At 36.0% G+C, this 22690-nt stretch overlaps 1 protein-coding gene across 4 annotated transcripts in view; it reads left to right on the top strand.

Annotated features, from left to right (window-relative positions):
- The window catches only part of pacsin2 (protein kinase C and casein kinase substrate in neurons 2), a 108183-nt gene extending 89818 nt beyond the window's left edge, over window positions 1-18365 (top strand). The window contains exons 8-11 of one of the 4 annotated variants that reach the window (XM_028816941.2): window positions 2452-2579; window positions 13319-13438; window positions 14506-14678; window positions 16865-18365. In XM_028816941.2, coding sequence (XP_028672774.1) covers window positions 2452-2579; window positions 13319-13438; window positions 14506-14678; window positions 16865-16977 — 534 coding nt within the window. In that variant the 3' untranslated portion in view covers window positions 16978-18365. Of the gene's footprint in view, window positions 1-2451; window positions 2580-13318; window positions 13439-14502; window positions 14679-16864 lie in introns of all 4 variants that reach the window. The other 3 variants (XM_028816935.2, XM_028816955.2, XM_028816948.2) reach the window with 3 other exon arrangements.
- Window positions 18366-22690: the final 4325 nt, after the last annotated feature.

Raw genomic sequence — 22690 nt, 5'->3', positions numbered from 1 at the left:
GCTTCCACTTCAAAACTGGTCCCGCCCACACGCAGTCGACACAGCATTTCTTGATTCCTGTTCGTCCTCTTCCATGTCATGCACTATACTGGCCTGCTGAGCATAATACAGCCAATAAGTACTCGAGGTGCTGCCACAACGGTAAAGTAGCTTTACCACCTTTGCGGGAGCCACCTGTGTCTTTACTTCTTACACAGCAAACATCAGAAGCTAAAAATTATCGTGAACACATTCAAGAATACAACTCTTCTCTAGCATTTGCTTCCATGGGTGCACAGATAACTCAACCTCCTGGCCACGGACCATACTGTTTTAAAATACACGGGCAAATTTATCACCAAACCTCTCCACTATACGCTAACACTTCTACCTCTCCAGGATATGGACAGTTGTATGTTTTTGACACAGCGCAAGCTACTGATGTACGCTTACAAAATAAAGCAAACTGCATGCAGCGAAAATTTACTTCTCCAGCTAGATTCCATGCTCAGAACCATCAACCCCTTTGCTAAATCATACAAACACATGCATGAAATCGCTCAGTCCAATCCAACAGCATCTGTACGAATGGTTTTCAAGGAAAACCCTAGGCAGGATTTACGACGATACAATGCCCTGACATGTCACACCACGATTTTCGTCGGAGAAGATGGCGAAACGCCTGCTGAAAGGGACATTTACATCTATCCCATAGGCAACTCCTGTAAACAGATTTCCACGCTTAATATGAATCGTGATCCTATGGTTTACCCAGTTTTATTCCCTTCCGGAGACATTGGCTGGCACAAAGATTTACAACATGTTCCCAATAAAAGAACTGCCAAGCGAATAAGGCTTTTCTCAATGCCAATTTTACGCGTACAGATTAGCAATGAGGAATACATTTACTATTTTGCACTCCAGCGGCAAACTATTCTAACAGTACGTCGTAGATGCATATGTTAAAACAGGGCGCGTGTCTCAACTATCTCAGCTTACATCAACATGATCTGCGCGTGGAACTATCAGATGCACTGCAAGCAAACGCTGAAAATAACCACGTACGTGTAGGCAAAATGATCTTTTTACCGTTCACATTTCCAGGAAGTCCAAGATACATGCAACAAAACTATCAAGATGCCTTGGCCATAGTACGTAAATTCGGAAAGCCTGATTTTATTTATCACTTTCACATGTAATCCTGCTTGGCCGAAAATTCTACATGCATACTGCGTCTTTCAAGAAGTATTTATTTCTTCTTGATTTCTGAATTCCTTTCTCACAGTTTTTCTGTTCCTATTCTTACACCGCCGTATGATAGTGTATATATATTTGTTTAACATATTCTGGCTTTCATTTAGCCGTCCAGTAAACTTAGTACAAAAATTTAGCTGTGCAGCTAAATTATTCCATACAATTTTTTTGTGCTATTTGTATTCTATACAGGTGATAGGATAAATCCTGATGAAGAACCTGCCAAACAGTCCTTTCTGAAATGTTTGGTGTTCAGCTTAACATCAGTTGGTAACATTAAAGTCCCCATCATACAGCCTGTCTCTCCCTTTTCAGTTTTTTGTGGTGTTTTTCCTTTTTTTAATGGTCCAGCAAGTCCTTCACACTACCAATAAATTGAAATTTACTGTAACTTTTTAAAATAATGTTAAGGGAAGTAATTCTTAGCAGCTAACGCATTTTAATCATAATATGAAATCATATTTTCACCTCTGTTACAGATCTGGATTCAATCTGTGCTATAATAGCAAACATTCAGTGAGGTAGCATCCAGTTATTTATGGCCACTGGAACTGCATTTCACATACAACACTGCCATGGCACTATATATATACAACCCATAATTATCACTTCCTTGTGCTGCACTTTTTATTTTAGTTTCTACAATTAAATTATCACCATTGTCCCTTCACCTCACAAGCTTGTCTATGTCATTCTGTCTCCTCTTCCTTTTTATATGCATTTTTGAAGTTGGTCATCTCGGTTTCATTGTTTCACAGGTTGTAGGAGGGTTGGTGGTGTCATTGGGAATATTTGTTTTTGTACCTTAGAAATAAAATCTCTGATGCATCAACAAAGTTGTAGGCTATGTCTCTGAATGTAAATAGAGGGTATTTTTTCAGTCGCCACAAAATTTGCATTATTACACAACACGGTGATCCATTACAAACATGTTCGTGATCCAGTTTGGATTACACCTCACACTTTAAGAAACATTGTTTTAAAGCAACACCTTGGGTACTTTCAAATCTTCATCCAAAGTGTTTTGGAAGCATTAGAAAGTGTGAAAACCTGGATTATTTTTGGTTTAACAGCTTTTTCAAAACAATTTCTTACATTATATTCTTTCATCCATTAATATTTGCATTGTGAAATTTAAATGTCACATATAATGGGAAATAAAATTATGCAGATGTCTATCATTTTTAAATGTACTTAATCCAATGTTTTTTTCTCTAGGAATGGTCAATAGATTTGAATCGTACACTGAGTAGAAGGGATAGAAAGAAGCCAGGAGATGGTGTGACACTAACTGGCATCAGTCAGACAGGAGAACAAACAACTCATCATACAAAGAACAGTAGCAGGTAATCAGCTTTACAATAATTCCTGTTGTCATCAATTTATGTCCAAAAAAAATGTATAATTTTCCTTTTCAAATTTTTCTATGCTTAGTTTTAATGTAGTGTAGCTTGGTTCTCTATGTCAACTAGAGGGACCAGCTCAGTAAAGAACATAGTTTTCTCATTTTTGCATGTCCAGTGATGGGGACAGTGATACCAAATGACTGAAAAAAGTCTGATTTATGCTTAAAAATGAGTGGTGGTCTTTGTGTTGTGCCAGTGAGCATCATGTGAATTTACCATAAGATAACCCAAGTCACATCACTGGTCAATAAATGAATGGGTAGCTGCATATAGTCAGTAATCCCTTTTGTAACTTGCAGCTAATCTTCTTCTCTGAAAGTTGGTAGAGTTTAGAATGCACTTTCAGTACTGAGTAACTTTCTGAATGTTTGACAGATAAACCAAACAAATCATTATATACTAATGATGGTTTGTGCCCAAGAGCTGCTTAGCTTATTAATTGATAAGATGTTTCAACATGACAGGAGTGTCCAATTGTGGTTTCTAGGTGACTGGTCTCAAACCATGAACAAATGCAGTATTTAGCATTACTTAAGTGTGTTGAATTTCTGATCTTCCTAATGTATATGTAACAAAGCAAAATAAAGAGAACAAAGGCCTTTTGGACAAAAAAGAGTTGAGTGGATATAAATAACACATTTGTCTTTTTGAAAAGTTTATTAACTATGAAAATCCATATAAATCCTATTTTTTAAATAAATACCTTATTTAAAAACAGTATTTTAACTGATTCCTTGCTCTTGTCATACACATTATATGAGAACATTTAACATATATGACATCAATTAAACATATATTAACCACTGAAAATTTACACCGACATTCAGATCTGTTGTAAACAAAGCAAATTACCAAGATCTGAATATAAAATAATGTGGTCTTAACCTAGTTCAGATAGCAAGCTTTTTTTCTTCTACTACTTAGAGTGAAAGTAAAACGGTTTATTTTTATGCTGAAATATACAGTGAATAACACTGAGTTTTTTAAGCTGTTGTCAAAACTGCGTATTTTGTGTTTATTAAATGAATTATTTAACGAATGCCAGGTATTCATCATTTTAATGAGATAGATTCCCAAGGTTTCTTCCATTTTCGGGAGTTTTTCCTTGTCTTCTTAGAGATTCAAGGGGGGGGTCTGTCAAAAGGCAGGGCCTGTTAAAGCCCATTGCGTCACTTCTTGTGTGATTTTGGGCTATACAAAAATAAATTGTATTCTATAGAACATTTTGTTCAAGGCACTTGCTACCCTTTATGTAATCAAGTGATTTCTGCTTTGTATTTTGAGTGTACATCCTCTTATTATCCACCAGTTTCCTTAAGTATGTTTTTCATGATTTAGTTGAAAAAGTTCTTATAGCTGCATTTTCCCAGAGTTTCCAAAATTCAGCAGCTCCAACACAAAAATGGGATTCAACAAAGGCCTGATGCGCAGAAATGATTCCACAGACAAAATATCTTCGTTTTTTAAGTGTTTAGTTAAGTTTCAAAGTAAAACAGTTCACACAAAAAAGAAAATTAAAATAGCAAAAAATTCAGTTCTAAGCTTAATCTTGTTACATCTTAAATCGTTACTAATCACTTATAATTTCTGAACCATTTCAAAACGGTCAGAAAATTGTATGCTTATCCCATTTCTAAGTTGAAAATGAGTCTTTCAAGTCCCTGTTTACTGGGACCTGTTCTAAACACAACAAGAGCTTATTATCACACTGTTTCTCAGTTATAGCAAGAAGGTTCTATCTCTTACTAACTTATAGGGGGAAAAGACTTTACCATTGTCTATGACTATGGAAGAAATTATATTCTATTCAAATTAAGCAAACATTAATATGAGTTTAACTCAAAACTTTAACTTTCTAAGATTGGCTCTTACAGTTCTCATTCACTGTGTTAATGTCTGTAGGTGTTTTGAAGGAAGAGTCTGCTTGGTTAGCAGTTCTGAAATGTTTTTCATATGCACCCACAAGTCATAACTAGCACACATCTATTAAGTTGTTCGCTATATTGACAACTGTGACAACAGAAACCTATCTAGCCTTAGAGTGATACAGTTCTATAATGTGATGAGTGGAACTGTCTTTGAGAACACAAGAGTTCCAGCCTGGGTTTTATCCCCAAAAACATAATGCAAAGGTTGTTCTTCACTTCAAGATGTGTACTGCAGTGCTTTTTCGAGTATGCAAGGAGAGAAAATGTTGTTTCTTATAAATATCCATATTACTAACCGAGAATGGTAAACCGGATGGCATGGACCCAGGTACACGGCGGTGGACGCAGGAGACGTACTGCGCAGGCGCGTACAGCTCAACTAACGGAAATCGCAAATAAAATAACCGCCATATTGTGAGTGGCACTACTGCGGAGTGAAGTTAGGAATAATGTGCTGCTTGGGATTGTACATACCGCTGAACGCTTTACACCAAATTCAAACACAATACAGCTCAACGATACACACATGAGCCCACCTGGATAAGATCAATGAATGCAGGCGCCTACAACGCGCATCTGAAACTGCGGAAGCAAAGCAGGCACGGGTTCAAAACGAACGAGCTCGACTGACGGATATACAAACACGAGCCCACCTGGATTAACAACGCGCCCATAGCTAACAATTAACAACACAGCCACACAGAAAAGAGGATTCTGCACTGCACCCCAGAGTCAAACGTAAGACACTACGGGGTCCGCAAAGGTCCACAAAGATAGTACGGAATATATAAGAGCACACCGTTCAAAAAAAAAAAAATCAATCCTGTAAAAGCACATAGTACACACAAATCATGTGCTCTCAGCGCATAGAAAGCGTATAAGGACAATACGGAGAATAGAGACCCAAAGGCATTGGAGAGAAATAAAGGCAGATAAGAGATTATGAAAGCGGTGGAATTCGAAAGGGTCAAACAAATGATGGCGCAATACACATGCAGACAAAGGTACAGACTATGAAAGCAGTAGAATTCGAACGTATTGTAGCGTCCCACCCAGGTTGAGGGCTTTTTGGTTTTAAGTGACTCTTAGGTTCGATTGAGGGAAGGCGGAGTACAGCACGGAGGACTGATAGCGGGGTATTGATTTCATGCGGTAAGGGGGGGCGTTGGAGAGGGTGCTAGAAAGTTGTGTTTGGGGTTAGGAAGTCAGCGATTGTTCAGGTAAAACTTTTGTGACACTTTATCATGTCAGTCACTACAGTATCAAAGAAGAGATAGAAACGATTGCATTACCGCAAACAAAAGGTGATTAATCATCAGAACCAGGTATAATTGAAAAAATACCAGGACAAATTTAGGTCTGAAAAAAAGAATAGACAACAAAGTCTTTTCACATTCGCATCATTCAATGGATAAAACGTGGATTTACACAATAATGGACCATATGCTATGAGAATCTGTAGTCACACAACGGTTAAAGGAACGACAGGTTAAATTTCAAAGAGTTCACAATTCGGTCAGGTGTATATTGATGATCTCGGAGAGGCGATGCAAACTTTAACAGGCAAAAATAAAGGTGATGTATATATTCCGCGAGTAACATTACACACCAAAGGAGATCGTGATATGCCATTCGTAGTAAAATGTTTACAGTTTACCGTGAGAATAGCTTTTGCTATGACAATCAATGAATCACAGGGACAAACAGAGAAACTCGGATTATTTATTACAGAAACGGAAACAATATGAAATTGAAACAATTCCAAAAAAAAACATGTCAAATTGTATATCCAATTAACCAAACACGGGGGTTGGCGAGCGAAGCTAGCAGGGGGGCGAAGCCCTCTAGTGTTGATGTAACTGGAATAAATGCATCCATTGCCTGTTGTAACAGTTCTGGATACTCTTTAGACACAAAGAGCAGGGATTCCACTAATGACATTGAATTAGAGGTAGTTTTCGGTCTCCAGCAGCTGAAAATGTCCAGGAGTGAATCCTGTTGTCCTGATAATAAGTGTATTTAGCTTGTCTAGAAAGATTTCTAATTATCCAGTGGCAAATTCATCAGCCATTTTATTTGTATTTGCCATGTGAAATTGTATCCTAAAGTTAAGCTTTTTCTATAAATTTGAAAAAAATATAGTTAATTCTAGAGTTTCATAATATAACCTATGGGGCATAGAACACCACCTTAAAACAAAAGCCTTAGAACTTAGTGAATATGTCCAATTTGAAGACGCAAATGCCTTCCATGGTTTTTGACATGTTTTTGACAGCAAAAGGAATTTGGAAATTATCAGTTTATTGCATATTCCTGGTACTATTTTTCTTGAGGTAAGGAAATGTTTTGTATTCACTTTTGTGATAACAACTCCTGAGAGGAGTTCTCTGATAATTAAGAAAATCAACACAATACTAAACACGAGGCAGAAATAGTTTACTGTGATTTTGTACTTCCAAGAGTAAACCATGCCCCTTGGGGGGCTGGGTTAGCGGGGGGGGGGGGGGGGTTAAAGACTGTTGCAAAAGAAGACAGATGCTGAGTGAGCGTGCATAGCTGATTGTCTTTTAAAATGGCTGAATCTCATAATATTAGTGTTTTTTGTTTTAAAATGACATGTACTGTATAAGATATTTTGCAATAATTTTAAGACTTGGATCAATGCTCATCAACTCTCACCTTGAAAAACTGACATTCAGTTAAGTTTTTAGGTATTTCTTTTAGAAGTGAGCTGTGTCCAATTATTTTCCATTATAAAATGCAATGGAGTGACATATATATATATATATTTTTTTTAATTTATAGAAAACATTTGTGTGTGTAAATGCATATATGCCATGTTTTTAACTAGTAAAATATGTACAGAAAATATTTATCCATAATACAATGGCATCAATAAAAAAAACAGAATGCTTCTCATAATTACAAAGCTTAATTTAAAAAAAGTAGTTTTCACCATTTGTCATAGAAAAATACACTTCCTTGTAAAAAAAAAAAAATATATATATTCTCACACAATGATTCAGTTAATTGATACTTAAATATAAATAAGCTTGCACTAATAGGCTTTAAATGTTATTGCAGTAGAGCTTTTTTGCTGTTAAAATATACATTTGCTGTATGTATATAGTTGGGTTTTTTTCCCAGCATACCAGCTGGACATTCGTAATTCTTGAGGTGTAGTTATAAATATGGGTTACTATTTTAATTATACAGTACTTGTGTTTTTCCAAAACTTGTACTGTATGACACACACAAACAAATAATAAGCATAATACAAACCTTTAAAAATGGTGCAAATCTATCAGAGATGTTTATCGAGAAGATACAAGGCTAATATGCTTAACAAGTTTACAAGTAAAATAGACAAATTTTCTGTTAAACTAACAAGCCTTTTGTTTACTAAGCATCAATTTCAAATTCTTCTTCATTAATGATGAACGATCCCTGCAGTGTTTACCTCACTGTGAATTTGTGTGAAAACAGAAATGTTTCCAAACTTTATAAAATACATTTAAGTCATTGGGTAAAGAGGAACTGAACTAGTTTTGAGTGCCTTATAATGAAGCAATGGTGTTTTAGTGTCTCTGGGGGCTAGGGAACTATGCTAGATCAATTATTGTGGCCAAAAGTGTGATCTGAGCTGTGAGGCAGCAGTGCCAACATACCTCAAGCAACAAAAGATGCAAACAGAACAATAACCGCAAATGAAATACAACAAATGATCACAAACTAGCTTGCTCACAGAGTTACAAGCTTAGGTCACAAATTGGCTGTACGATAATGCAGCATCATGAGACTGGCTCTTTCCATTGTTTGAAGTTGAGGCAACAACAACAATAATTTATTTCTTGTATAGCCCAAAATCACACAAGGAATCCTGAAATGGGCTTTTAAAGGCCTAGTTTTATTGACAGCCCACCAGCCTTTAAAAGAAGACAAAAAAAAAAACCTCCTAAAAAAAGACCCCTGAAGGGAAAAAAATGGGGTAAATACAATACACAAAGCAGAGCACAAATGATCTTCACAGAGCTAGATGGATAATGTTTTATTGTCGCCTCAGGAATACAATACAATAGTACAAAATACAAAGCAAAATGTAAGAATAGATTATATCACTCACTAAATACAGAACTATCACGTTGAGGATACCTCAGCCAACAAGCATCCTCCCCAACTGGCCATTCCACAGCTGAGTCACTGTTGGGTTGGCCAATCTGATTAAAGGACCCTTCTACCCAGAGATGACTTTTCCATAGGCAGGCAAACACCTTGTCAGTAGAGTAGTGGCACCAAGTGCCACATGAGAAAACCAAGAAGAGAAACATAATAAGTTAGCATTAGTAACAGTTTATATGTGAGTGGACATATCTCCGATGTAAAACCCTCATCCTCATCCGAGTTCACCTCTGTTATAGCACGTCTTTATTTGAAAACAGCAGTGTCAGATCGGGGTGAGCGTGAACGTGACTGAGAGAATAAAACTGCATAATAATACGCTAACCTTTACAAGCAGCATACATTTACACCAGCTGTTACAGACTCAAATCAAATGTATGTTTTTATTGTGTAATAGTAACAATAAGAGCAGCTCACTACTCAAAACAATAATTTTGGGAAGTGGCCAGGATCAAACCCATGACCTGTTGGTTCTGAGTCAGCAGTTCTTACCGCTGTACTACCAAAGCAGTCTTATCAATGACGTACCCTAACCCGATTTCTTTTTCTTTGGTTATATTTGTGAATAAAAGCGCACTTGTTTTGTTGTACTTGTACCTTTTGTGAAAGCGTATATTTGATATTTGGACTTCAGTCTTCACACATTATACACTCTGTCAAAATTTTGTCATTAGTACTATAACATGAAAAAAGTTTCTATTTTAGGTATTTGTTCAACATTTCCTGTCTTCCTACACTAACTCAGATCGGCATTACGAGTTTTTTCGTCGGCTTCAGTGATTCTAGTGTTAAAAGCTGAGAATGAAGGGGCACCTCTTATAGTAGCAAGCAGTCCACCGCTTCAGGGCCCTGTAACTAAAAGATCAACTTCTACTATTATTTTATTAATCCCTGGAATCATTAGTAGGCTAGCATCTTGAGAACTTAATGTTTGCTTAGGTTTATAAGTAGTGATAAGTTCAGATAAGTAAACAGGACATTGGCTATTTTATATGTTAAAAGCAGGATATTGAAATCTGTACTAAACTTAACTGGGATCCAGTATAAAGACTTAAGAACTGGAATTACTCTATGTGTTTGTATTTTCTTGTCCTGGTAATAATTCTTGCTGTAGCATTTTGATTTAACTGCATCAGGTGCAACTGCGTGCCTTTTTTGTTTCTCTGAGCAGATGCTTTGTAATTTTTTCTTTCATGGAGAAGACAGAAATGCTGTGTAAACAGTTGTAATGCTTTTATGCTTGTATTAATATTATTATTATTTCACAGAGTGGCACTATGTTTTCTTTCTCAGGGAGAGGCAGGGCTTCTTTAAGGCTTGTTTTGGATGTAGTTTAAGCACTTGGCTAAGTATATGTGCAAATTAGTGATGTGGTGCTGCATAGGGATCAGTGTTATATATCTGGTGGCAGTCCTTGGAATCCCCAGTAGCTGCAGGTTTTTGTTCCAACCAGTTTTTAAATCAGTCAGGCATTGTTAAGTTTAATTGATGTCATTGTTTAATTGGCTGATCAGGTTTTCCCTTTTATTTTGCATTTAGAAAGTGCAGTTTTGTCAGATTTAAACAGATAGGTAATTGTGACATATTTGTTTTTTATGTATCTTTAAATTATCTTACTTTATTTAATCACTTTTTCTGTGGAGATTGCTTTCTTCATTGTATCTAAATACAGACAATTTAATATTGAGCAAAGCAGACTTCAGAACAAATGACTCTGGAAAAAGCAACTTGTGTTCTTATTAATACATAATTGTCAGAATAACCAGAATATTTAGAAATAATGCAAAATATATAAAAGGAAAAATAATGAATTGTTACCCATCTAACATATATACATTCCTGCTTCATTCAGTAAAAAATATTTAGCATCACCAGTTCATAATTTCCTGATGGTTGTACATAACAACTAAAATAATGGCTTGCTTAGTTAAGGCAGGAGTCTAAATGAGAGAAGACGTGGGTTGGGGCAAATATCTGCAGCCACAGGGGGCCCTGAGGACTGAATGTTTAGAACCACTGAGCTAATATATCGCTCAAATGAAAGTACTGTAATTTTTTAATTCATGCAGGGTGAAAGGCAGGATTACTGATAAAGTGGGTGACATCATTTGTGCCTGAAGCAGCTCTGGAACAATCTTACAGTTTGCACTCATGAAAGATCTGTACATGCCACTGTATCCTCACAAAGCATCCTAGGGTGCTGTGGAAAAAATGTTCTCCTAAGCTGACCAAATGGCAGATTTCCAGGAAAATATTCTGCAATTAAGGCCATCAGTGAATATATCATATTTGGATATTTTTGATTTGGAGACTTTTACTGCTCAGTAAAATCTTAATCCATTCTTTCAGAAAAGCAGTGTTCGTTTTAATTAAAATACAAAATATAAAGGTCTGAATTGATTAAAGCAGCTTTTCTTGCTGTTTGTCTAATTGCACTGGACAACTCCACCAATTCCTTTTTCTCAGTTTTTTTAACTCCACTTTCTTTAATGTAAAGGCTAAAATTCCAACCTTCTGTGTCTCTCTTTCTCTGGTAAAGTCTGTCTTACTGCTCTCCATTCACAGGAGGTTCACAGCAAAACAAGACACATGATAGCTTGACTTCCATAATACTTTGTGTAAAGGAACACTACAACTAAGTTACTGTAACGCTTAGAAAAGCTGATGCTAACAAAAAAAATAAATCATTTTTGTGTTCGGCCAATTTATCTATGACCAGTTGATTTTTTTGTAGTGAAAATAGGCCAGTTTAGATCACCAGCTGCTTGTTTGGAGCATGATTCGTATCTAACTTTAATTATGCTCTGGAGCTTAGTGATGTCATTAGGTTCTGAGCTCTACTCAGAATAGTTGTAGAAACATGCCTGTTGCTGTCATATTTGGTGTGACTACTTTATATTTATTATATATATATAAATGTTTTTTTTTTTTTTATTGTTCCTTGAGTTAAGATAGGCAAATTTGCTTCTTCCCATGTATTTTCAGTAGGTTCATACATGTTGTATGGATCCAAAAGCATACATCTGTAATTTACATAAAAACATGAGTAAAACCATCTGAATGTGTTCTTTTTTTTTTTTTTTTTTTTGTTGGGATGTGCCAAATTTTAAGAAAATGTTATCTTTGTTGCAAACATACAAAAAAGAAAATTGAATTGCACTGCTGTAAGCACTGTCTTAAGTTTAAAACAGAAATGTCACTGGTGATGTATTCAGTATTTCTCAGATTCTGTTTACTGTCAATTGACTTAACACAGTGTTTAAAGGATGTTTGCATAAGTTGGTCTTGACAAGCAAATCTTACCCAGATGATCAGGTTTGCATGCTTCAGGCAACATCTCTCTTAAGGATGTTAGTTTATTTTTTTATTTATTTTTCTTTTCAATTTCCTGTATTTAAATAATTCTACAAAAGCTTTCGGTAGTACAGGTAAAATAGTACCTTTATAAAGAAGTGACAAGACTTGAAAAATGAGAAGTGGGAGAGTGTCAGTCCTCTAAGATGGATAGATGTGCAATGGCACATATAACTCCGTGACCCAGAGAGAGCAAGTCCAGACATTAATGACCCCAGTGCGTTAGTAAAAGAAGAAGCCCTAGTCCAGTTGACACCCCAAGTTTAATCACCAAGCAACAGGAAACCTGCCATAAAAAGGTAATAAAGAGTCCAGAACAGGCAGGATATGATATGATACAAATGAAAGACTTTGAAGATTAGCTGAGATCACCGAGGACTAAATGATTATAGGGAGTATGGATTGAACATGGTTAGTGTTTAACTGGGATAACTGAAGTTTCAAAGAAACAGTAATCATTAGCTATACAGTATAAATAACTGAAAAATAATTTGGATTTTAGAGGAAATTGAATAGGAATAACCAGTCATATTAGTTTTCTTTAATAAATAAAAAAAAAAAACAATGGCAGTGAAAAATTGGGAAGTTGAAAGATCACATTGCTTTAGGTCACTTGAGACCATATAGTTTGAAACTAACTCAAAAGTTTTTTTCCTCTGAAAATGTGGGACCCCAAAGAATAATTGTACCTAAGTTAATCATATATTTGAGAAAAATCAGGTGTGACCTGTTACACAATATAATGAATCACTGCGCAGATGAAGTTAATTTATCTAATCTTTAATGATTTGGAGGTTTTTTTTTATGGTTTGCTCATTTAATAGTACTGATTAAAATACCACCATGAAGGTAAATGCAGCGTTTTCTTATTAGGTAAGGGAATAAAAATTAAACAGTCAGACTCTAAGCAAGTTATTTGCTTTGACTGTGCTTCAGTTTTAGGGATTTTATTTCTTGGAAACTATGTGTGTGTGAATCTTTTGGATGATAGCCTAGATTTTAAGTAAGCATACTTCATCTTTTTAAGGATATAAAAAAAAGAAATGGATAATGAAAACAATTTTCAATGTCCTTTAATGAGGCAAGATTTTTAGGATCTGAAACTAGTAATACAAGAGTGTAGCATTTAATCTTTTCTTAAACATTACTAATAATAATGAATAAGGTAAGAGAATTATTCTCAGTCCTTTTTAATGCTTTTTATTTCCTGAATAACAGCCTTAGTGTTCGGAATAGCACTATACAATCAAGTTATAACCCATTTGAAGAAGACGAAGAAGATGAAGAAAAAAACAGCAGCCCTTTGAGTGAAAAAAAGGAGGAAATTAAAAGCAAAAAGTTGGTGAAAGAATATTTAATTGGTGTCTAATTCTTGTCTTTTCCTTCCGTTTCTTTCTGATTCTTCCAGGTCACTGTGCTTTTGGTAATGCATGGACATGGGATATAAACGTCTATCCTTGGATAAAACATTAAGTTCTTACAAAAACTGCTAAATGTAATTTTGTTATATTCATATACTGTACTTTGTGTATTATGTAAAATATGACTAGACAAAAACAGACTACAGTGAACACAATTCTCCTCTTAGATTTCTAAAATTGAGTTACAGAGTTAGTATCAATGATAAACAAAATTACCATTTCATGCCCTATTTGCAAATGTAGTTATTGAATTCTAAAATTATGGGAACAATCAATAAAAGCTCAATGCTTCCCTGATTATTCACCACACTGAGGGACTAAAACATAGCCTGAGATGTCAGTAATTGAGACCACAGGTTTTGATTATTCACATTAACAGCTGGGTAAATGCAGTTAAATTTGTGTTTGTTTTTTTTTTTTTGGTTTGGCATGCAGAAACATTAGGTAGGGGAAGTACCATTTCTAACAATTCTGATCGATTTAGCTTGGTCATGGCTAAGCATAAAACAAAGCTGTGCCATTTTGGATACGGCTTTCCATTGAACATTCTTATTAGTAAATAGCATAAGCTTCACTGTCTCCTCCTTTCAATTACAAAACACTCTCTGAAGCATGCATAACTAATTAGGGCCTGCCATGGTTTTCATGTTTTCTTTTTAACCTTATGGTTTTGTCCTCCTTTTTCATGTCTTGTGTCTCTCTGTATTTGTTGGAATAATTTGTTCACTGTTTATAAAAATACAGTACATGTTAGATTGGATCTGTGGGAGTTTACCTAACATTTAATAGTAAAATGGTAAGTCAGATACTTTGGGGAAGAAAAAAGCTAACTCATTTATTATTTTATTGTTGACTGTCCTTAATATCTTTCAAGAATAATGTTGTTTTCCTAGGTGGCATTGTTTTATTTAAAATGAGGATTATTTGTATTCCGTGTCATGAATTCTGTTGAAAAAATAGTCTGCTGTCTGTTTGTTTTAGTAGCTGTGAAAAAAATCCAGATTGGTCTGATGAAGAAACTAGCAACCCCTTTTCCAGTGATGCCAATGGCAATGGCAATCCATTTGATGATGAACCCTCACCTGGCATAGAAGTACGGGTCAAGGCGCTCTATGATTATGAGGGTCAAGAAAACGATGAACTCAGCTTCAAGATGGGTATGTTTCATCACTACAGCACATCGTTTTATTTTCAGGAATAATCTGATCTTAAAAAATGTTATTCAGCCTTAGCTTGAAGTGCCTTTGGTTGCTTCTTCTGTACCAAATGGATTAGCAGTTGGTAACATGACTATGTCAGTCCTTTAGTGAGTTTTTACTTGAACAAACAAAACATGGCAGTTTTTAACATATGCGTAATAATAAAGTAGTGTAAAAGATATTAATATATGGATTTTTGAATTTTTTAAATAAGCAAGCAACAATTTAAATAGACTAAGAAGAAGTTAACAGATACAAAACTCAAGTAGGCAATGTCCTATACCAGCTGGCTCGGTGATGCCAGCTGTCTGGATACTTTTTGATGCAGAACTTGTTGTGTAAATCTGTGCATACTCTCTGGCTAGTTTGCATAACAACAAGAAGTGTTTTTCTGGTCTGCATCAGGTAGTTGATTCTTAAATGATTTTTAAGACTTGTGTTTAATTGCTTTTATGTATACCTTTTTTTGTTAATTTTGACAAATACTTAATCTGACTGGAGTAGCATGTTTCCAAAACTCTGTCCTTGTTTCGCCATCTAGATACTTGTATTATAAAATTGATAAACTGAACCCTGTAAACTTTGTACTTAATTTAGAAAACCTCTCCAAAAACAATAAAATTACATTCCGCCTTACTTTCATCCCCTATGCCCTTAAACGTGCTCAAATGAATGAGCTTTGGAAATTAAGTTTAGTTTAGACGTGCGACCTGTTTGTATAGATGCAGTTGTGGGAGAAGGACATGAGCTGTTTGTACTTTTCTAGTGCATGTACCAGCATTGTCCATAACTAAACCCCCCTAATTATGTACATTTCACCTCTTGTCATGCTTTCTGTCATTAGGACAAAACAGCTTACCTTTCTGAGAAATAATGCATCAGAGAGCAACAAAATACAGTGGTATTTCAATTAGTATTAAAAAAACATTCACTTTTCTTTGAGCATTTATATAGAGATTTAAGACTACAAATATGCAAGCATGGTCATGGAAGCAATTATTTGACAGAATCACCGACTTCATGTGTAGTGTGTGTGTTCAAGTTTATTGTCATGTGCACAGTAAGGAAACACGTTTCCCTGTACAATGAAATTCTTTCTTTGCTGACCACACCAAATGGCAAAACCAATGTACAGTATAAAGATAAACATAAATAATAAGTAGCAGATAGATAATAAGTAACAGAGACAGCATAAAGTATAAAAACCAAATAGAAGTATAAAGTGTAATTGTGCAGGTAGGTGTGTGATAGACAAGTCAAATACAGTTACAGTTGTGTGGGGTAACTAGAATGAGGTGGCCCATGGTTATAAACTCCAGTCAGTTATTTAGGAGTCTAATGGCCTTGGGAAAGAAAGAGTTCTTCAGCCTGGAATGGATCATTGATTATGCAGGACTTTTATAACTGCATCACAAAGCTGCATGATGTTCATTTTGAATAATTGTCATTCTTATGAAGTCACACTAACATGTTGGGAAAATTTTCTTTATTTACATTCTTGTTTTGTGAACAAACCGATATTGACACTTGGATTTTAAAAATGTCCCTTTGGAATAACCATTTTCTGTCACTAATATAAAATAATCTTACACTGTTGCAAGTTAATGATGAGAATGATAGAGTGAATATTTTTATGTGACAAAACCTCATAATTCTGCTTGCTTTTCACAGTGAAGAATAATTTTATGTTTGAAACTATTAAATATAATATTAATTCAGTCAAGTGAATTGCTTTTCTGTTCATTGTGGTTCAGTCTTCAACCTGTTTTAGCATTCTTAGGGTTTACATCCCCTTGGTACAATAACAAACAAATGACAGTAAATTGCTTTTTAGCGCTTACGACCAGCAAAGGTCTAAGTGGGATGTTTGAACAACAGATGGAGAGGGATGAACTGGCTACATATCTGTATCACTTTCCCAATATGAGTATTTTCACAGGATCCGAGATTTTGTTGCAAATGTGCCTTTTATTTGTATGGTACAGAGCTAATTGTGAAAAAAAAATTTTCCGATTTCATTATGGATTTATTTGATGAATAATATACAATCAAGTACAGTTTCCTTAAATTTAAAAGAGTAACCTGCATCTGTCTTAAGAATAAAAACCTGGTGATTCTTTGTTGTGTATTATGTTTATGTACAGGTGATGAGCTCACTAAAATTGGAAATGAAGATGAGCAAGGCTGGTGCAAAGGACGCTTGAGCAGTGGACAAATTGGCCTTTACCCTGCAAATTATGTTGAAGAAATACATTGAATTGTACAAAGACTTTCATTACTTAAATTTATAGCTTAGACCAATTCCAGAGAACACTGGTATAAAGATTCAGTGGACCCCCATGTGCAATTATTAGTGTTGTATTATTTTACAGTAGTGAATGAAAGCTTGGACATTTTGTGATGGGGTTAAGGCTGAAGTGACAATTAGAAAAAAATAACTTATGCAGATCTGAATAGGTTTCCTGAGAAAAGTGTGAAATTTGGTATTAAGCCTTCGCCATAGTACTATTTATAATAAAAATAAATTTCTTGACCATGTGTGCACATTGGTAATGAAAGCATACCAGTACACCATGTCTGTTTGAGATAGGATATTTATAACTGTCTCGCAGCTCATTGTAATTTTTTTCATTTTTCTAAAAAAAAAAAAAAAGAATGGCATTACATCAAAATGTCAACTTGTTGCATAATTTCACTTCATAATGTTTTGAAAACTTTTATAAAATGCGGCATTAGAGCATTAATATATGGTTATTTTGTTTATTTTTGGGGTTGGAACAAATGAATGCATATTTCTCTGAAGTGCTCTATGACTTACAAAGTAGGCACGTACGCAGAAATCTTCCACACACTGGCCTTATAAATACTGATCTTGTTTAATTTGTGATATGTTCAAATATTTCAGGACATTAAGTGCACAATGTTAAAAATGATCTTGGTATAGATCTGACTTTTTAATATATATATATATATTAAATAAATATATACATTAAAATATATAAAAATGTGTGTGTGTTCTCAGAATGTGCCTTGCTAAAATGCTTGTTAAGTAACATTAGCACAAGAGCTTGTGTGATATGATGATAAATAAGGCATGCTGAAAAAATGCATGACAGTAATATTTGAATATATTCAGAGAGAAAATGTTTGTACATATAAATGAAAAATGATTAGAAACACATGGGACCTTTTCGTTACAATAAAGAGTAAATTAAAGACTTGTTAATTTATAATAGACCTTTGTCTATTCTATTTTATCTTGTTTCATTACATATAAACAGTTTAACAATTGTACAGCATTATATTTGATCTGTGTTTTGAAAACACATTTGGGGAAATATTTTCATATAATCAGTATTTGCTTTTTGCTGTATTTCACAGGATTTGGAAAAAAAACACAGCTATCTGCACATCTTGGTTTTACTCGGCCCTGTCAACCTGTTTGAAATAACCAATAAGCTAATTAAGCAGAGGGGTTTTTCCTTCACATGCACTGTTACTGCTTGTCTTTGCATTGTATTTAAGTTTTTGTTTTTTTAAATGAATTACAAATTTGGGATTATTCAATTTAAAGCAATGATGATTGATTTAAACATAAAATCGTTTTGAAAGCAAGATATGATTAAAATATTTAAACAAACTCTACTGTTGACTTTCATTGTTTGCCTTATTTAATTCATATCATAATTAATAGTTTCCTTCATTTACTTTTTTTAAAATTTCTTTTATGAAAATTGTTTCTCCCAGCTTGTGATGAGAGAGGTCCCAGATGGTCACACAGCTACTTTAGAATTAATCAGTTGGACCTTGTTTGAAGTTTGGTGCTAAAAATGTATTTACAAAAGTCTAGTTTAGTCAAAGTTGCTGGATGAGAATTATTGTGACCAGTATTTCATGCTCCTTTGCCACAGTGTCCCTAGTCATTTTGATTCAATGTGATTTTTACCATAAGTGCAAAAGCAAATATTTAAGGAATATTAATGGAACAACAGTGTATATCGGCTTTTTTACACACTGAAGAAGCAGACATTTCAACTGTTCCAATAATTAGAATAATGTAAGAGAAGCCTTCTTTCTATAACCCTTTTCCATATTTTCATTGTTGTTTTCTCATTCCTATTGCCCTTCTGCTATTTTGTCTTGTGCATAAATCTATTATATTAGATCCCAGAAACTCATCTATTTCCTCTTCCCCTGCACTTGCAGACTTTTACAAGAATTCTTTGCCTTTCATTTTTCCCCATTTCTCCTTTAATTCCTCCATCATTGTTCTTGATATTGGCTCTTCATTTGGGTTTCCATCTCCAAGTACAGCCGTTGGAAGAGGCAACTTTTGAATGAAGAAAATCCATCTGTTCTTGATCCTCTCATGCTCACTCAGCACCATATTTTTCTCATCTTTATTCTGCTTTATCTGACTAAAATCCTTCCCATCCTTGTTCCTAGCCTTCACTGTTCTAGAAGCCATTCTCTCTCCCTCTTTGTCTCCTCCTTCAAAGCTTGTACCTTGGCTTTTGCCACTGCCCTCTTCTCCTCCTTGTTTGTCTGTCTATATATTTCTCGGTCTTTCTCCCTCCCTGATTGGTACCATGTTTTCTTTGCATCCCCCCTTAGTCATTATCACAGCCTCTCTTGTCCACCATCACATCTCTTTGCCCCCTTGTGGACTCCTTCCTGTCGTGCTATCCAATACCTAATCTCCTACTTGCAGTAGAACTTTGCCACCATTCCTCCACCGTCTCAAATGACTGCATTTCATTCACCAAGTTGTGTGCTCATTGTGTCCAGAATGGTGACACTTGAACTAAAGCTTCACCACACTCGGGGTCCTGGGGAGACTGGGAAAAAGTATGCATTCCATAAGTGGGGCTCAACCTTGGATACATCACCATGACACAGGGCCTAACCAAAAAACAGAACAATTAAAGAGGGAGAGACTGCAACATCAAGGAAAGTCAAGGTTCAAAACTGTGCGTGCATGATAGGATGAACAATGTATGGTGCTGAGGGTGTAGTCCATAGTGATGACCTGCCTCAACAGGCCCACATAATCGGTCATAAATTATGCAGATTTGCATTACCATTGTCACCAATGTGGGAACAGGTAGGCAGCCCCCTTCTGCTTCACATGAGTGCCCATAAACGTCTGCTCTGTGGTTTTGAAATGCCGCCTGACCCCATGCCTTTACCACCTGCTTCTCAGTCTGAAACCTAACATCCACAGACAGAAACTCTGCTAAAGAAGACTGGGATGCAAAAGTAAAACAAAATGTGACACACACAAAAAGCTTTAAGAACTTCATGCAGAGTAACATTAGCATTCATGGAGATTACAGATGAAATCGTGAACTTGTTGGTTAAACTGGTGATTCCCTTGGAAGGTCGGGCTCAAAAATATTTCAACACCCTTTGTGTTTTCATTTGTAACTCTGTGGCATTATTTCTGATATGAAGGCTGTTGGAGTCCATTGGGGGGTTTTCTCCTCTTCTAAATTAAACCAATGCCCAATTCCTTAAGCAGTGCAGAATGTAAATATACTGAGATAAGGCAGAACCTCTGCACAGAAGGCCAGTTCTATGCTCTGGCAGTTTTACTGCAGTGAATCAGCCTACTACTGCCAACCCCTGAATGAAGACGAGAGATGACTCAACTGCATAGAGGGGCCAAACTGGGGACTGAAACCAGGTGTGGGGGGCTAAAGCAGTCACATTAATCGTACTGCTGTGTTGCTCATTCAAGACATTCTCAAACCTGCATAATCTAATTTAGGATAGTGAGGGTCTGCAGTCTATCCCATCATCATACAAATACATAGGCCAGAAAGTGTAAACTCCACACCGATAGTCCATCACAGGCAAGAAATTGCTCTCCTGTCCAATTGTACTAAATGGAAATGGGATGGACGTGAGGAAGTGGTCGTCTGACTAATAGTGTGGGATTTGGGTCACAAGTTGGGCAGTTGCCAGATATAAAGTTATCATAGATTTCATTAATGGACCTCTTGATGGAACTTACCTTAAAGGTTTATCCATCCAATATCTCTACACGCTTCAAGCCAACACATCACCGTTGGGTGTATTCCAGGTGCCAGGCATGGACAGTGCTATACCATCACTGGCTCTTTGAAGTTCATATTCAGTTTTATCTAAGTCTTCATAACCTATCTCACATTGTTAAAACTGTCGGTTTTTAACAGCTACAGACATTTTTGTACTTGGTTAACATATTGATGAGGTAAATCACAAATTACTAGATGGACACTTTCCATGATTATACAGTATACAGGTGAAATCAAGAAAGATGTCTTGTATTTTCGTTACTCTCAGCACTCTTTGTCTTCATAAGAACATTTGAATGAATATCCAGGCCTGCCAGAGAATGAAGTAGAACATCTGTGTGCTGGCCATTAGCACCACTGTTGGCAAGGTACATCTGTCAACTCAGGAAGCTGCCAAGCTGTCACAGATAGATGGTTTCATGCTGGTTTCAACAGTTAGCATACTGTAAACATAGATTTTTGTTGCCCTCTGCTGGACAAATAATTATGATTATAATTATGGCAATAGAACAATGTTAATGATAGCAGGCCATCCATTATTTTTGAATTGGGCACTAAATGCTGACAGGTAGGCCCCAGGATTACATAATTTGGAATAAGAGTCTTTATAAAGTTAATGTTATTTTGAATTTTTGGACACTGGTCCAGACTTTAGTATTGTAACTACAATAATTCAGTATCCTCGGTTCAAATCCTGTGCTCAGATGATTTCTGTGTGGGGTGTTCCCCATGTCCTTTTGTCATCGTTGACCTCCCCTCCACCCCATACACATACTAAAGAGGTACAGGTTAGGTCATTGCAGGCATTTTTCAGTTGAATGTCAGTGCTTGATCTGCCCCTTGTGTTATTGTAGGCTACCAGAGTGAAAGGAATAGTGACTTCCACAGTTTCCCTGAGATGAACGTTGACAGTTGCTAAATTGTGAATAGTATTTTAGAGGGTTAACATCTTGATCACAGTCATTTTGCCTTTTTTGTCATGCACCTCCTTGCACCTTTATGCGACTGAATTCACCACGCATGTGTATCCAGCAGGGGGCGCATGCACCCTGGGAAGAGGTTTGTCAGAGATTGCAGCCATTACTAACCCATCAATATACATAAAGATATATCTTTTATCTCTCCCTAGTGGTACAGTAGTGATTCTAAATGGAATGTTTAATATAGGCTTAACACTCATAAAAATATAATACTCAAAGGAGAGCTACTTGGCCAAAGCTTGATACTGTTGGGGTTTCCTGCAGTCGGCGTTTGTGCAGCTTTGAGACAGAGCATGGGAAAGCATGTTGTTCTAGGCCCGGGCTGGAATGATGTCTTCCATCCGTCCGTGGGTGAGCTCTGCTGTTCCGGGCTATGTCTCAGCGTTTGTACATTTCCTATGGTTTGAGTCTGAAACACAATCATGCAAGCTCCAAACATGGGCATGTTCTGGGTTTCTGATTCATCACTAGCAGAAAATAGAAGAACCACTTTAAAGCAGAAACTGAACTTTTGGGTCACTGCACACTCCTTCTTTCCCTGAATATCCTGACCTGCCAGCTTATCTTCTTGTCATATTGCTAACCTAACGAGTCTTCCTCCTCTGTCAGCAAGCTTGTGTCGCGTGCTATGAGAGAGACACACGTCTTTTTCTGTCGGCTGTCTTACCTAAATGTGTCTGTTTCTGTTCATATGAGTAAAATCAGATACAATGAAATACGCTTAACAGGTCCCAGTGACATACTTTAAAGGTTGGCTACAGCTGGTTTTGCTCATAGAATGTCGTATCTGTGTCAATGTTTGATGACCAATTCACATTGTTATCACTATTACTCACAAAGGGGAACTAAAAAGAGCTTTGCGGTCTCAAATTGGGGGGAAAACCCCTGTGTAATGGAAGGTTCAGGTGGGAATGGGTATAAACAAATGCCT

Source organism: Erpetoichthys calabaricus, chromosome 1 (genome assembly GCF_900747795.2).
Source record: "Erpetoichthys calabaricus chromosome 1, fErpCal1.3, whole genome shotgun sequence".
Taxonomy (NCBI): Eukaryota; Metazoa; Chordata; class Cladistia; order Polypteriformes; family Polypteridae; genus Erpetoichthys; species Erpetoichthys calabaricus.
The sequence above is the reverse complement of the archived record's forward strand: the minus strand, read 5'-3'. Positions and strand labels throughout refer to the sequence as shown.